The 15,846-nt window shown below is 37.6% G+C and overlaps 1 protein-coding gene across 1 annotated transcript in view; it reads left to right on the forward strand.

Moving 5' to 3' along the window:
• Positions 1–8,319: 8,319 nt before the first annotated feature.
• Positions 8,320–15,846, forward strand: part of Eprs1 (glutamyl-prolyl-tRNA synthetase 1) — a 74,044-nt gene continuing 66,517 nt past the window's right edge. Inside the window, 3 exon segments of the mRNA XM_047521159.1 lie at positions 8,320–8,511; positions 13,182–13,266; positions 15,480–15,579. Coding sequence (XP_047377115.1) covers positions 8,466–8,511; positions 13,182–13,266; positions 15,480–15,579 — 231 coding nt within the window. The 5' untranslated portion in view covers positions 8,320–8,465.

Consider the following 15,846-nt stretch of genomic DNA (forward strand, 5'->3'; position numbering starts at 1 on the left):
CCGCTTTATGTTATATTTGCCAGTTTTTTTAAGTATTTGAAAATTATAAATGCTATGTGGATTTACTCATTCTTACAGTGTCATTTTAAGGCTTAACTGTGAACAGTTGGATAGTTGCCTTCATTTCTTCCAAAGGGAGATTATAAGATATACTATCATATTGTGATATGACCAGATTTTTATTTTTTAAGTCTCTGTTCATTCCTTTCATTTCTCTAGTTTAAATTAAGCAAGTCATTTATTAGTTCTCAACCCCTTAGCATGTGTGAGGCCTTGAATTCAATCCCCAGCACCAAAAAGGAAAGAGAAATAGCTCTCAAATCTAATTGCATATAAAATCATCCATGGAGGTGTTTTTTTGTTTTGTTTTTTAATGCATGGAATGCAGATTCACAGGGACCATCCTAGCAAATTTGATTTGTATGTTTTAAGGGGCTACTCTGGTGACTTTGATAATCCTTTAAGTATAGGACTCACTAGGTATGGTAATACAGTAACTTTGACACTGTTGAGCACTCCCTCTTGTAAACTATTTTCTTTGTCCTGATTTTTCCTACCTTCTAGCCACTGATTCTCCTTTCTTCTGTCTTCCTTTCCTTAAATGTCACTATTCACCAAGATTGTGTTCTAGACTACTTTCTCATCAGATGATCCATTCCATCCATATGGCTTCATGTAAGGCCTTTTGCCAGAAATCCAAACTCTGAACCCTGAAACTCTACATTTATATATCCAAAAGCCTACTGAGATGCCTCCAGCTATCTCTAAATTATTTTGTCTGTATAGCTCTTCATTCTTCCCCACCCCTCCTTCATTCATTTTTCAAACCCTCGAGATGATCCTAGTAATTGGCAAAATTTGAAAATCACTGCCTTGGTTCATTTACTTCCCTCCAGAAATGGAGTTCTCTATGAACAGTGAACTAAAGCTAATTAAAAAAAATCTAAATGTAGTATAAGAATAACTTAAAGGTATTTTCTACAGGCTCCTATATGAAAATACAACTTATCGAAGTAAGATATTTGGGCATCTATATCCTCTCTTCATTCCTGTTGCCTCTACATTCATTTATACCCTCATACCCCATGATTGCTTCCTTATATCACTGTGGTGTCCTCCAGACAAATCTATCTGCACTGTAACTCTTCTACAACCCATCCATCACATTGTTTCCAGAGTGAACTTTTAAAAATGAAATCTAGTAATACTACACTGTTACTTAAAATCTTTTATGGCTTGCTTTTGTCTTCAGGATAAAAAGCAAGTTCCTAATAATGATATATGAAGCTCTTAATGGTGAGGTATCTTCCTTCTCCAGTATCAACTCTGATCACTGTATTGCAGCCATGCTCAATCATTTGAACTTCCCTCAGAGCACCATGCTTCCTCTCACCTTGACCTCCATCCATACATTCAACAAGTATTTATTGAGCACTTGTAATATGTTATGCACTGAACATTGAACAGTGAATATAACATTGACCATAAGTCTTGTTTAGTTGAGCTCATGTTCTGATGAAGAAAGATGATAAATAGGTAAATAAAATTATTTTAGATTATGGAGTATGGTTAAAAATAATCAGGAAGATGACTAGTGGGAGGACGGTCTGGTGGATAGTCCTTTAGATAAAATAGGACTATCTTCTTTGTGGAAATGATATCTGAGTTAATAACAGGGATGAAAAGAAGTTGGCCATGTTAAGAGGTAAAATTTATAGGAATGGCAAGCACGTCTCTGACAAAAGAAAGAAAAAAAGAACAGAAAGGAAACCACAGTGGCGGAAGTAACATGAACAGGGGAAAGACAGTTATAAAATCAAGTTGAGGTAAGCTAAATAAAACTTTTCTTTATAAATTAAAAAATAATAAAATGAGATTAAGGAGGCAGGTAGGGGCCAATGATCTATAGCCTTAAACTAGTTTAATTGTTGGGCTGGAGGTATAGCTCAGTGATACAATGCTTGCCTAGCATGTGCAAGGAAGGTCCTGCATTTGATTCCCTGCACACAAAAAGAAAAAAGGGGGATATTATCTGAACCTCAGTAGAAGCTAAAAACCCAATACCCATTCTTGATTTTTTTTAAAAACTGCTACCCTTAGAGGCAATTTTCCTTAACTAGATAATGATTATCTCTAAGAAACCAGCAACAATTTTTTTTTTCTTTTTTAGTTTAAGGCCCTTAATTGGCTTTGTTTTCAACTTTACAATCAGGTAACACCTCATTCCATAAAAGAGAGTAAGTGTTCCAATGGGCTAAGCAAAAGAAATAGGTTTTATAGACATAGAAAAGACATAGACATAAAAAGTCTGCCATGCTAGACACAGAAGAAAGCAGAAACAAAAAAATTGGACTGGTAATTTAAAAGTTACTTTATTTGTAAGGTAGAATAGGGAAATGTAACAATAGGAAAATAACTAATTAGTTAACATCAGGTTATTTCAGGTTACTCTCTTTGTATAAGGACTAAAGCAGAGGGAACTTCAGTATCATACCAATTACAACTGGCCTGTTTGGGAAATTTGGCTGTTATCTCATTATGATTTCTCAGAAGATAAATAAAAAGCTTAGTTTCACCTTGGTGACTCCAGTCTGATTTTAGCCTGATATCTTGAAGACCAGTACAGGAGCTTAATCCAAAACAATGGCTTCTAATTTATATTTAACAAGTTCCCCCTTTAGCTGAGGTTCTCACCTAGGTGAGAGTGTGACCAAAACTTAGGGCATCTGTGCTATTCTCAGTTACTATTCTTTTAAGTTTTTGTCATTCTAACCAAAGGAGATCACTTAATCTCCAACAGTAAGCTGTATACAAAATTTTAAACTTTCTTTGAGAGGATATAACATACTGATAGACTAATATTATAACTACAAAGAGAATTATATCAAGAGTTTAGAATATGGCCCTGGCTAAAGAGCCAGGGTTTGCACCCACCCTCTTGAACCAAACCAGCTGAACTCAAGTAGATCAAACAGTTAGATGAAGAGTCTGCATATTTTAACGAGTAATCTGTTCATTAATTTTTGCAGCTGGTTTATACAATCCCCATGTATTTATGTGCAACAAAAAGTGTCAGCAATAGCACAGATTCTTCCATTTAGCTAACAGATAGTAATTCTAGCATATACCACCCTAGTGCAGAAGCTCAGTCCAAAACAATGGTGTTACAGTTTGGCGGTGAGGTGTTCCCCAAGGGCTTACATGTGAGATAATGCAAGAAAATTCAGAGGAGAAATGATTGGGGGGTGAGAGTCTTAACCCAAACAGTGAATTAATCCCCTGATTGGGATTAACTGAGTGGTAACTGAAGTGGTAGGGTGTGGCTGGAGGAGGTGGGAATTGGGGGCATGGCAAGTGGAGACCTCTCTTTCTGCTTTCTGATCACCATGTGAGCCACTTCCCTTCACCACACTCTTCAGTCATGATGTTCTGCCTCACCTTAGAGCCCTGAAAAATGAAGCCAGCCTTCTATGGACTGAGACCTCTGAAACTCTGAGACCTCAAACTTTTTCTCCCTCAGTTGTGCTGGTCAGATCTTTTAGTCACAGCAGCAAAAAATCTAACTAAAACAAATGGCTTCCTATAAACAGTGAAATTGGTAAAAGTGAAGCTGTGTGACTTCCAATGCTAGGTGAGGAGAAGCCTTGGAGTTTCCATTCTCAAAGAAGCTAGCCAGCACAATAAGAAGTCTACCATGCTAGAGATAACACCTGAAAAAAAAAAAAAAAAAAGAAAAGAAAAGAAAGAGGGACTTACCTGGGCCAAGGCTTCCATTTTTACCTTTTGCACCTTAAACCACTTCAGACTTCAATTAAATAGCACCAAGTAACCCTGCATCATCCCACATGGAGCATCTGTTGGTTACTTAGTGGAAAATAACCAAAATTCCTAACCCACAAAAACATGAGATACAAAAACATGGTTATTGCTTTAAGCCACTAAATTTGGGAGGGTTTGTCAGCAGCAATAGATAAGTGACTTAATTTGAATTTCTGTTTTCTAGTTGGAAACAAATCACCTATTGAAGAGACCAATAATAATAATACATTAATTATAAAGAAACAATTTCTTTTTTGTGGTGCTAGGGATTGAGCCCAAGGCCTTGCACATGGTAGGCAAATGCTCTAGTGCTCAGCTACACCCCCAGCTTTTAATAAGACTTTTGATGCTTTAACTAGAAATTGGTTCCTAGGGGGCTGAAAGTGTAAGTCAATGATAGAGCACTTGCTTAGCATACACATGGCCCTAGGTTCCATCCCTAATACCACAAAAACAGTCATACTAGACAAGAAACTACATTGTTCCTCCTTCAGTTCTGACAGATCCATATGTTAAAGATAGATCCATTTAGCTCAAATATTTAAGTTTTTAAGTCCTCACATATGTAATTGCTATTGAGTAAGCATAATATATATTATTTTTCATTCATTCATTCATTCCAACATTTATTGAGACCCTGCTGTCAGTTAAGTACAGAACACAGTGTTGGAGACTCAAAGATAAATAATACATAGTTCTTGGCAATGATGTGCTCACAGTCCAGTGACAATAGTGGGCTGGGTTGGATTGGAGCTATTCAGATGAAAGATTCTCCAAAGCACAATCTCTGAATGCTTTACTGATAAATAAACACATTTTGTTTCTTTCCTCTACTGATGAAACCAACAGATCTTTGCATAGCTGACTTCTTCTTGCTGGACTGATCTCATCCCAAATTTTTCTACAAGGTCTCTCCAGGCTTGGGGTGTAGCTCAGTGGTAGAGTGCTTTCCTCCCATGGTGAGATCCTGTAAAAGAGACCTTCTCCAAGTACCGAAGTTCTCTGATGTCATCCCTTTCTATCCCAACATAGCGCTTTCTGAAGTAAACCTGTTTATTTTCTGCCTCACTCCCACCATAATATAAACTTCATAAAATTAGGAACTTACTTTTGTTAACCACCTATTCCTAGCACTAAGAACACTGCTGGGCACTTAGGATATACTTTCAAAATGTTGCTAAATGAACAATGTACTACAATTACTCTAATAGGTTGTTGAAACCTTTTGTAGTGCCCTTTCTGAAGCAAGTTGGGAGAAATTTAATTGCTTCTATATTAGGAAAATTCTGCTTTTCCCATCATGTAATAGATAGTTTTCATTTTATCTTCAAGTTCAGTTCTGTGGCTTATTCCAAGAAGGGGAACACTGTTCATACCCTCTCTTCAGTGCTCTAGCTTTTTTTTTTTTTTTAAACCAGGTACCCATGTTTATTGCAGCATTATTCACTGCAGTCACTTATAAAATTAGCCTAGATGCCCATCAACAGATGAATGGATAAAAAATGTGGTACAGAAGGACAAGGTAGTAGGGAGGGTGAGTAAAGTCAAAGCACATCATACATGTATATAAATGTCACAATGAAGCCCATTAATATGTACAATTAATAGGGACTAGTAATTATAATAATAAAAAGTGCTCTAGCTTTTTTGTGTCACCTTTTATATTGTCTTCCTTCTTGAATTAAAATGATTTTTATTTTATTACATTTCTATATAAAGTGGATTAAATCCTTCTCAGAACAAGAAGAGGATATATGTAAATAAGCACAATATAAGCTTACTGAGAGTTCAAGTGACTTTATCTTCCATTTTGCAAGACTCTCTTGTTCCTGGTTATAATGTCTCTTAAAACCAGCAGCTGGAAGAACAAGCAAACAAAAGAGCATTTGCTTCAAAAGGGAATAAGTAAAATTGATTCTATTTAGTGAATCACTAAGAGGCAAAACTGTGGAAAGTCTCAGGCTTTACAGTATCCAGGCACTGTGGCAGTGCTTTCCCCAAGGACAGCTTTTTTTAGGCCCTGGCTCAGAGTTCCAGCTTGTCATTTCTGCTTGGGAAAACTCAAACAACAAATGTAAATATTCAATATTCAACTCATTCTTAATTCTAAGAATTAACACAAAATTCAAGAAACCTGAGTCATATTCTAAGATAAAAGATGATGCAAATTTATTTCCATTGTTTCTAAATTTTTAATTCCATTTTACAAAGTAAAGCTTTTCTCTTCACATAAATACAGGCTTGTTGTCTGTTCCTCATAACCAATTATGATAAAGTAGGAAGAATCTTCAGCACCTGCTATTGGGCATTGTGGAGTCTGATGATGTGTAAAACATTGTTTCAACAAATAAGAATCTTAAGAGCTGGCAGGGTGTGCAGAAAATAATTTCAACAAAGAAAGGTAGAAAGGCAAGGTTTGGTGTGCACAGAATCTCCTGGAGAACTTGAAGAATGTGAGTTTAAGGATTCCATTTCTGGAGATTTTGATAGGAAGGGAGTGGAGGGAAGGGAAAGAACTTGCTCTGAAGCAGAGACCTTGCCAACTGTGGAGGCTGGCTGCATATAAAGAGTCATCTTTGGTAGTGGGTTCAGGGGATAGATGTAGGTAAACCCTTTATAGTAGTATTAAACACTCAAGTCTCATGGAAGTTAGATATACTCTAAGAGGCACTCCCTAGTGAAAACAAGGACATTTAGGAGAGATTAATGTTACTGAAAACTCAGTCCTTGTTCCCAATGCCAATACAATAACAAGGACAAGGTTTTGAGAAAAAGGAAGAAGTTTTATTGCTTTACTAGCAAAGGAGAAGCACAGGGGACTCCTGTCCTAGAGGCTGTTCTTCTGCCTATTCCAGGGAGCAGGGTTTGTTTTTGTTTTAAAAGAGGTGATTCAAAGACTATAGTCCAAGATGTAATTCACTTGTTAACTTGGGAGATAGTTATTTCTGAGATCTTCAGTGCCATCCCCAAAGTCTGAATTACTTCATTCCTGTGGGTGTATGCTCCACAACATAAAACTCTGCCTAAGATGGGGAAGAAAGGTAATCCCCTAAAATTAGGAAGAGAGATTAGGGAGGAGCAGGGAGAGAAGAGAAACATGTCCTGTATTCAAAGCATAATGTGGACCATGGTTACATTCAGAGAAAGTGAGGGGCTGGGGTTGTGGCTCAGTGGTAGAGTGCTCATCTAGCATGTGTGAAGCACTGGATTTGATTCTCAACACCAAATAAAAATAAATAAAATACAGGTTCATCATATATATATATATATACACACACACACAACTTTTTAAAGAGAAAGTGAGAGTGGGAATTAGGTTGAGATGGTTTTGGGAATTAACATAAGGCCCTTGAGTTTGAACACCAGCCCTTGGACAATGTCTAGAGATCTCTTCAAACACACACACAGGAAGATTCAGATGACCTTCTGAAAGGTATGCTTGTACAGTCCACTCAAAAGCGAGCCAAACTGGGGCAGCAGTTTTGTTTTGCTTCAAGTACTTTACTGCTGATATATACCCCCAGCTCTAGCAGTTTTGCTTAAAAGTTCTTTCAAGTTTGGTTTATATATAACATGGTTAGCAGAGACTTTGTTTTCTAAACTTTTAAGCCTTCCTTTTTCTATTACAGTTGGCAATGTGGTCTTTTAGTAATGTCCAGATTCCAAATATTATATTGTAAAACAGTTGTATCATTGGAGCACTGAATGATCATAATGAACACTATGTCTTACTGTTTTCTTTCTGCTTTTAGTACATGGGATAATTTATTCACTTCTTGGGAAAATTTAAGCCTTATTAAGACAAAGTATGATCCAAATAAATTTTTGTTAATTATTTTAAAAAATTTACTTCTAATCATTATATATTCTGGAATATACAATAACTTTTAAACTATGTTTCTCTTGATAAAAATAGCGAAGGGGCTGGGGAGATAGCTCAGTCAGTTAAGTGTTTGCCTTGCAAGCACAAGGCCATGGGTTCGATTCTCAGCACCACAATAACAAAACAAACAAAAACAACTTATGGGGTTAGGGAGATAACTCAGTCGGTAAAGTGCTTGCCTTGCATGCACCAGGCCCTGGGTTCGATCCCCAGTACCGCAAAAAAAAAAAAAAAAGCAAGAAAACATTAGAGAAGTTTCCCCCAATTCCAGCATAACCGTGGCTATCATTTTGTAAGTATTCTTCCAGGACTTTTACTGTGTGTTGGCATACAACACATTTTAATTTACAATACACAGTACATGTTCTGCTAAGTGCTTCACACAAACGCCCAAACCGCAGTAGAAACGGTCTGACAACCTTGCAGTTTTTCTTTTGCGAAGTGTCGTAAAGTTCCGTCCACTTCAGAGTATTTTCGACAGCAGCGGCGTGGAAAGCCACGTAGGTTCTACTGACTACAGGCGGAGGGGCGGGGCACTGAGGACCTGGAGCCCCCGCGGAGGGCGAAGGTGGTGACGGCGCACCATGATGACGCACAACGGCGTGCGCGATGACGGCATTGGTCGCGGCAAGGGGGCGAGGCGGAGGCTGCGGCGGCGTCAGGCGCGTGCACACGTTGCATCCTCCGGTTTTCAGCAGGTCGTGGGTCTTTGGGGCGCCAGGCAGGCAGGCAGACTGACAGGTATACTAACCGACCCGCGGATATGGCGACGCTCTGTCTCACCGTGAATTCAGGAGATCCCCCCCTGGGTAAGAGACTGAGTCTGCCGACCGTGTGGGTTGCATCAGCCGGGGAGGGTGCGGGGCAAGGAACATCGCTGCGCCCCGGCTTGGCGCAGTGTCGGTCACGGCCTGGGAGGATGGGCCTGCCCTTTCCCCCGATCTACAGGGGAGTAGGCCCCGCGCCTTTCGCCTTCTGCACCTTGGCGGGGGCATCTGCTGCGGAAGACAACAGTTCCCAGGGCGCGGAGGGAAGAGCGGTGTGAGCCTGGGACGGGCAACCCGAGGCTGACTTTCGGACCACCTTTCCTCAGATGACTTTAAGCCAGTTTTCTTCTCTCCTTTTTGAAATGCTTTCCTCTGCGGACCAAAAACTGCTGGTGGAAATAACACCTTGGAAATATCCTCACTTCCGTTGTAGCATTTTCTCTCTCTACTCAGGTCATCTTAAAAGATCTTGAATTCAGTTGAATTTTCTTTTACATTTGTCAGGTTCAAAATGAACAAAGTAGACCGCCCTATTAGCATGTAGGGTTTTAATTGAAGTTGCTTTTATTTTTATTTAAAAGTGGTAAAGAGATAATTGCTAAAAACAGATTCGCTGCGTATTGATGGGGTTGCTGCACACCCTGTGGATGTAGTAAATGTCAGAGTAAACGTCAGACCTGTCACCTTGATACATCTTAAGTTGGAATTGAAATTGCTTTTTCAACGTGGCCAAGGTTACTGTGGGTAAATAGCTTACTGTTTACTACCTGGTGAGCTTACTATTTCATTACTTTGAGAAATTACACAAAAGAATTTTAAGTACTTTATTGATGTTATTTTTTAATGTGCATTTATAATATACATCCACTAGTACTTTTTTTTGTGTGGTTCTGGTGTTTGAACCCAGGATTTTGCACATGCTAGGCAAATGATCTACCAACTGAGCTCTGTCCCCTCCTTCACACAAGTACTTTCTAATGTTCAAAGAAGCCACATGGGGCTCATGAAATTATTCATTATTTTCTCAACTTTGGTGGTGTTCTAAGTTTATTTGAATGCTGTTTTGTTTTTGTGGTGCTGAAGATTGGACACAGGGCCTCCTGCATGCTAGGCAATGGCCTACACTTCTAGCCCTAAAAAACATAACCATTTTAAACATTAAAAATGATAACATTTTAGTATATTGGTTTCAGTAATTGTGGGCCAACCTCACAACAAATGAATGAACTCTAAAAGAAATAGATATGAGTCTTGAGCTGAATTGGTATTAGACAATGTGACCTCATGGTTGAGAGCAAAGACATTTGGTTCTTGGAAGCCTGAGTTCAGTACTGGCTGCTAATTATTATTTGTGGAACCTTGATATTTCTTGTTTAGTGTCTCCCACAGTTTCCTTATTTAAGGAAGTGGGGGTAGGGACTGGGGATGTCGCCCAGCAGTACAATGCTTGCCTAGTATGCTCAAGGCCCTGGGTTCAATCCCCATCTCCACAAAAAAGCAAGGGGGTAATGTTTTCTATATAGTGTTGGTTGCCAGAATCAAATAAGACTGTAGGTAACATTCCAGACACTTTAGATATTGATAAGTAGGTATAGTTTTCTTTTTAAATATTTTGTTTTAGTTGTAGGTGGACACAATATCTTCATTTTATTATTATTTGGTGCTGAGGATCGAACCCAGGGCCTCACGCATGCTAGGCGAGCACTCTACCACTGAGCCACAACCCCAGCCCAGTAGGTACAATTTTTACCAGTGTTACTTAGAATGTATACCCTAAAGGTATTCAGTCTTTTCTTTAGTGAATTATGGAATTCAGAACCACATTGCTGTCAATATTCTGAAAGAGAACTTTAAAGAAATGTGTTATTATTTTGGACTATAGACCACTTATACAATATATGTTATTTTTCTTGTTGTTCCTCCCCTATTTTTGGTTTTTTATTTAATTCTTTTCAGTGGCTCAAGTCAGATACATTTTATCTTTAAATAATAAAATTAGATGAAAAGTTTAAAAGATGGGTTGAATGACTAGAATTTCTCTGTTTTAGTATGTCTAACATTTTATTTTTTAGTGTTAAAATAATCTAAAACTTTAAAGAAGATGTAGAACAAAGAACTTTTCTTCCTGTACTACCTGAGAGCATACTGCAGATATGATGCATCAGCACCCCAGAATATTCCAGTGTGCATTGCCCAAAAGGAAGGAATCTCTCCATTTGACCTCCTATAACCATCAAAATCCAGAAATACATCTTGATAGAATTCTTAACATCTAATATATGTTCTTGTTCTGAATGTTTTAGTAGGATCTTCCATAACACAAGGACCAAAATCTGGGACCAGGTTTTGTTTATATTTGGTTGTCATGCCTCCTTAATTTCTTTCAATCTCGAACAGTTTATTAGGTTTTTTCCATTGGTTTTCAAAGATTTGACCGCTTTAAAGATTGTAAGCCTCTTTGAGAATAACTCCAAATCAGATTGTCTAATGTTTCCTTGTGACTGGATTTCAGACTGTGCATCCTTGGCAGGAGTGATTCCTTTTTCTTTATTACAGAAGTGATTCCTCATTCTTCATTGCAGCCCATCATTTGGTGCATGAATTTGATTTTCCCATTACTAATCATTCTAACCGTGATCACTTAAGATGGCATCTGCCAGCTTTCCCCATTGCGGTTTTCCCCTTTTAATTAACAGGTACTTTGATTGGAGAACGATGGGACTATACGAGCATTCTTCTTTTCATTCAGTCTTACATGCTGATTTCAGCAGTCATTAATGTTTCCTGCCTAACTTGATTATTATGATGGTTGACAAATGTTGACCTTCTGATTCTACAGTTCCTTTTACAGGTCTGAAGGCGTAACTCTGGTAAAACATTTGCCTAGCATGTGGGAGATCCTGGGTTCTATCCCCTATACTACCAAGAAAGAAAAAGGGTATAATTTCATTTACATGTTGGTATTTCTTATATGTTAGTTGATATTTTTCTGTGAGAAGAGCATTCTCATTTTAAAAATCATAGCAAAATAAATTCAATGTATTACATTATTTTCATTTTCAATTTAAAAATTTTTATATTTTAAAATTAGTTTTGTTGAGTTATAATTTGCATACAGTTAAAAACACCAGTTTTAAGAGTACAAATTGTCATGTAATATGCAGCGATATATGTAGTGTATAAACTACCACAACAGTAATATAGAATATTTCTATCACTTCCAGAAAATTCCCTCATCCCCTTTTTGGTCATCTCTGTCCTCATTCCTGGCACCTGGTAGCTACTGACCTGCTTTTTGTCACTTTGTTTGCTTTTTCCAGAATTCCATATGCATTGAACCATATCATGTATTCTGTTTTTCCTAGGATGGTGTTTTTGGTATTTGTCTATTTTGTTGCCTATAATGGTTTATTCCTTGTATTTGCTCAATAGCATCCTGCTGCATGCATATGCTAAAATTTATCTCATTTTGATGGTCAAATTGCCTCAATATGCCAGGGGAGTCCCTCTAAGCTGGCCTCTGTGTCTTTTTGAACTGATTTTTATCTTTCTTTTGAATAATTCCTTTTGTCTTAATCTGTTTTGTGCTTATATAGCAGAATACCACAGACTATGTAATTTATTACTTTATTATTACAAGTAGTAGTAGTAGTAGTACTAGTAGTATTTTGCAGTGCTGGTACCCAGGTCTTGCCAACTCTACAAAAGTGTTATCCCACTGAGCTACGCCTCAGACTGGGTTATTTATAATGAACAGAAGTTTATTGTCTCATAGTTCTGGAGCCTGGGAAATCCATGATCAAGGGGATGCATTTGGCAAGGGCCTTCTTGCTGTGTCATAACACAGCAGAAGAGCTGAGAAAGAGAGTCTGGAAGAGAACAAACCCATTCCCACATTGCCTCTTAACCTAAATACCTCTTAAAGGTCCTACTTCTAGATATTGTTATAGTGGCTACTAAATTTCAGCATAAGTTTCAGAGGGGGCAGACAGTCAAACAATAGCACTTGATTTCTAGCACAATTTTCTAGGTTAATTTTGAATTTTTCCTGACCTGGTGCTGTTTCCCAAGGGAGCATGGTATTTGGAAATGATTTCCGAATGCTAGTTGTTCATCTTAACAAATTAAGGAACAAAGGATTAGTGAATCAACTTAGTGAAATGTGTTGAGAGATCGTAGAACTCTTGTAGAATATGAGGTCTGGACTGAGGTCTGCATTAAACTCTTGACTGCCGTGTATTTAGCCAAGGACATTAGACTGACTCTTTAACCTCCCAGAGCTTCAATTTCCTCTTCTGTCCTATAAATAATGGTATCAACTTCTTAAGGTTATGACAAAGATTAAAAATTGTAATGATTATAAAGCACTTAGTTTAGTACCTACCACATAGTAATCAGTCAAATACTATTGACTTTTATATGAGGCACAATTCTAATATCATCTGAGGAAGGAAAAAATTAATTTTGTTGTTACTAATCAAAACCCGAGCATATCCAGAAGCAAATGGACTGCGCTAATGATAGATTCTAATTTGTTCTTTCTCTAAGACGAAAGACTAGATTTACCCTCTATAACCTACTGGGAAAAAAAGGTTACTCCTTGCAGGACTTAAAATTAGTTTGTTGACTCATCCCTATTGCTTTATGATTCAAAGTATAAATACTACATTGTTTTTAAAGAGAAATAAATCTTTTCATTCTATCATTTTTAGAAGCTTTGCTGGCGGTAGAACATGTGAAAGGTGATGTCAGCATTTCTGTTGAAGAAGGGAAAGAAAATATTCTTCGTGTTTCTGAGTAAGTGCTTTCTTCTATTTTTAGTACTGAACAGCATTTAAAAAATATTCAGCATTAAATGTTGTCTCCTTGTTTTACTTGCTAATTAGGTAGGTTAGGTTTTGTTCCTAGAGAGAAGTATGCTTTGTCATTCTCCAGGAACAGTAGCCAGAGAATTATGCTTGTCAGCTATCTGATTACACTTATATCTGTTTAAAATAAATTTTATAAAAATGGAAATGTTCAGAAAGATTTATATTTAAGGCTTTAAAATTCTTATAATTATTCTGATGGAAAATTAGAAATATTGAAAATCAATAATAATGAGAAAAAAGTTGATTGATAAGTCCACAGTATAAAATGTTGGCATCTCTGGGAAAGGGGAAAAAAAAAAAAGACTTACGAAGAATTTCTTTTTCTTTTTCTGTGATGTGGGGAATTCAGTCCAGGACCTCAAGCATGCTAGAAAAGTAAACTTTTACTAAGCTATATGTTCAGTTTGGGGTGGTTCTGTCAACTGGGAGTTTTATTCTAGGATGAGCTGTTCATTTGGGGAACCTCTGATGTCAGTATCTTTAGTTTTTTCTTGGGTATCAGATTATCCAAAGACTATTTTACTCTTTAGAGAATAAACCTCAAGTTTTTCCAGGGTAGGGTAAGTAGAGTAGTCTAGCTGTGCAGAGTAAGGTTTGAGAATACCCATGTTTCTGAATGATTGTTAAAGGGACTTTCAGCTAAGCCTTATTAGCCCCAGTTCATTCTGACATCCAAGGATACCTGTTTTTCTTGATTCTCAAGTTTTTTGTGGACTTTAAATTTTAGTTTTCAACTTTGTCCACTTAAGATTTAATTTTTTCAGGTCTACTTTTCCATCTGCTTTCCAGCTTCTAATTTTTTTCCTTGCAGTGCTGGGGATCAACCCAGGGCCTTGGGCATGTTAGATGACCAATGTACCACTCAGCTACACCCTCAGCCCCTAGCTCCTAAAATTTCATTGCTGTTGTCTCTTCTCTTTATGTTTTAGCATCTCTTTAAAAAAAGTAATTGGTGGGGGGGGACTGAGGTTGTGGTTCAGTGGTAGAGCACTTGTCTAGTGTGTGTGAGGCACTGGGTTTGATTCTCAGCACCACACGTTAAATTAATTAAATAAAGGTCCATCAACAACTAGAAAAAAAAGTAATTTTTGCCAGGCATAGTGATCCACACTTGCAATTCCAGGGCCTTGAGGCAGGATGATCCATGTTGTGAGACCAGACTCAGCAACTTATGGAGACCTTGTCTCAAAGTAAAAATAAGGCTAGAGATGTAGCTCAATGGTAAAGTGCCCTGGTTTCAGTTCTTAGTGTGTATCTCTCTCTCTCTCTCTCTCTCTCTCTCTGGTTTCAGTCCTTAGTGTGTATCTCTCTCTCTCTCTCTCTCTCTCTCTCTCTCTCTCTCTCTCTCTCTCTCACACACACACACACACACACACACACACACACACACACACACACCCCCTTTCTCAAAAAGGGCTGGGGATGTAACTCACTGTGGGAGGCTATGGATTTAGTCCCCAATACTGCAAAAATAAATTAAAAAGTAGAATTTTACCTTGTAGTAGGTTTTGCTTTTTTAAGATGGGATCTGTCTGTGTTGCTCAGGCTGCCCTCAAAATTGTGGACTCAAGTAATCCTCCTGTCTTAGCCTCCCGAGTAGCTGAAACTATAGGTGCACACTTCTGTGCCTGGTTGCAATGGGGTTTGATTTGCTTTCTTTACCATAAAATTGACAATAGCCTATTTATGGCAGTGTATTCTTGGCTTCTTTGCCTTGATTTATCTTATCTTCTTCATGGTAGTGGTGGGGAACCCAGATCCTCATGCATGAGAGACAGGTACTCTACCACTGAGTCACATCCCCATCCTGCCTTGATTTATTTTAAATCATTTTTTCCCTCCATATCCCAATTATTTTCATATTTCACCACAAAACAATTTGTTGAATGTATAAACTAAAAATGAGAAAGATGATGCATCATATAGAGCCTTTTCTAAAGTAAATTTATAGATTTAGCTGGGTATTTCAGAACTTGATAGAAACAGTGTAAAAAACAAATGAACAAATTTTTTTGTTTTGCTATAGTAGAAAACAACATGTAAATATTTAAGGTTTCTACTTTTATGTTTCATTAAGTCTTATGACTTACTGATTTGTGAGAGCAACCATAGTATTTTATTGTATTCTTTTTTTTGTAGAAATGTGGTATTCACAGACATAAATTCCATACTTCGCTACTTGGCTAGAGTTGCAACTACATCTGGGCTCTATGGCACTAATCTGATGGAGCATACTGAGGTAAACAGTGAACATTTCTTTGTGTTTTTTCATTTATGCTTCTGATTTTTGGGGAGCCTTATCATCTTCTAATACATTGTTATGTACTATTATTTTTATTACTTATTTAATTATTTTTGTCATGAGGTCTTGCTGTGTTGCCCACACTGGCTTCACAGTCCTGTGCTCAAGTAGTCTTCCCCCTCAACCTTCTCAAGTAGCTGGGACTACAGGCTCTTGCCACCCCACCTGCATTATGCACTATTATTCTACTTAAGGATATTAACA

Source organism: Sciurus carolinensis, chromosome 12, assembly GCF_902686445.1.
Source record: "Sciurus carolinensis chromosome 12, mSciCar1.2, whole genome shotgun sequence".
NCBI lineage: Eukaryota > Metazoa > Chordata > Mammalia > Rodentia > Sciuridae > Sciurus > Sciurus carolinensis.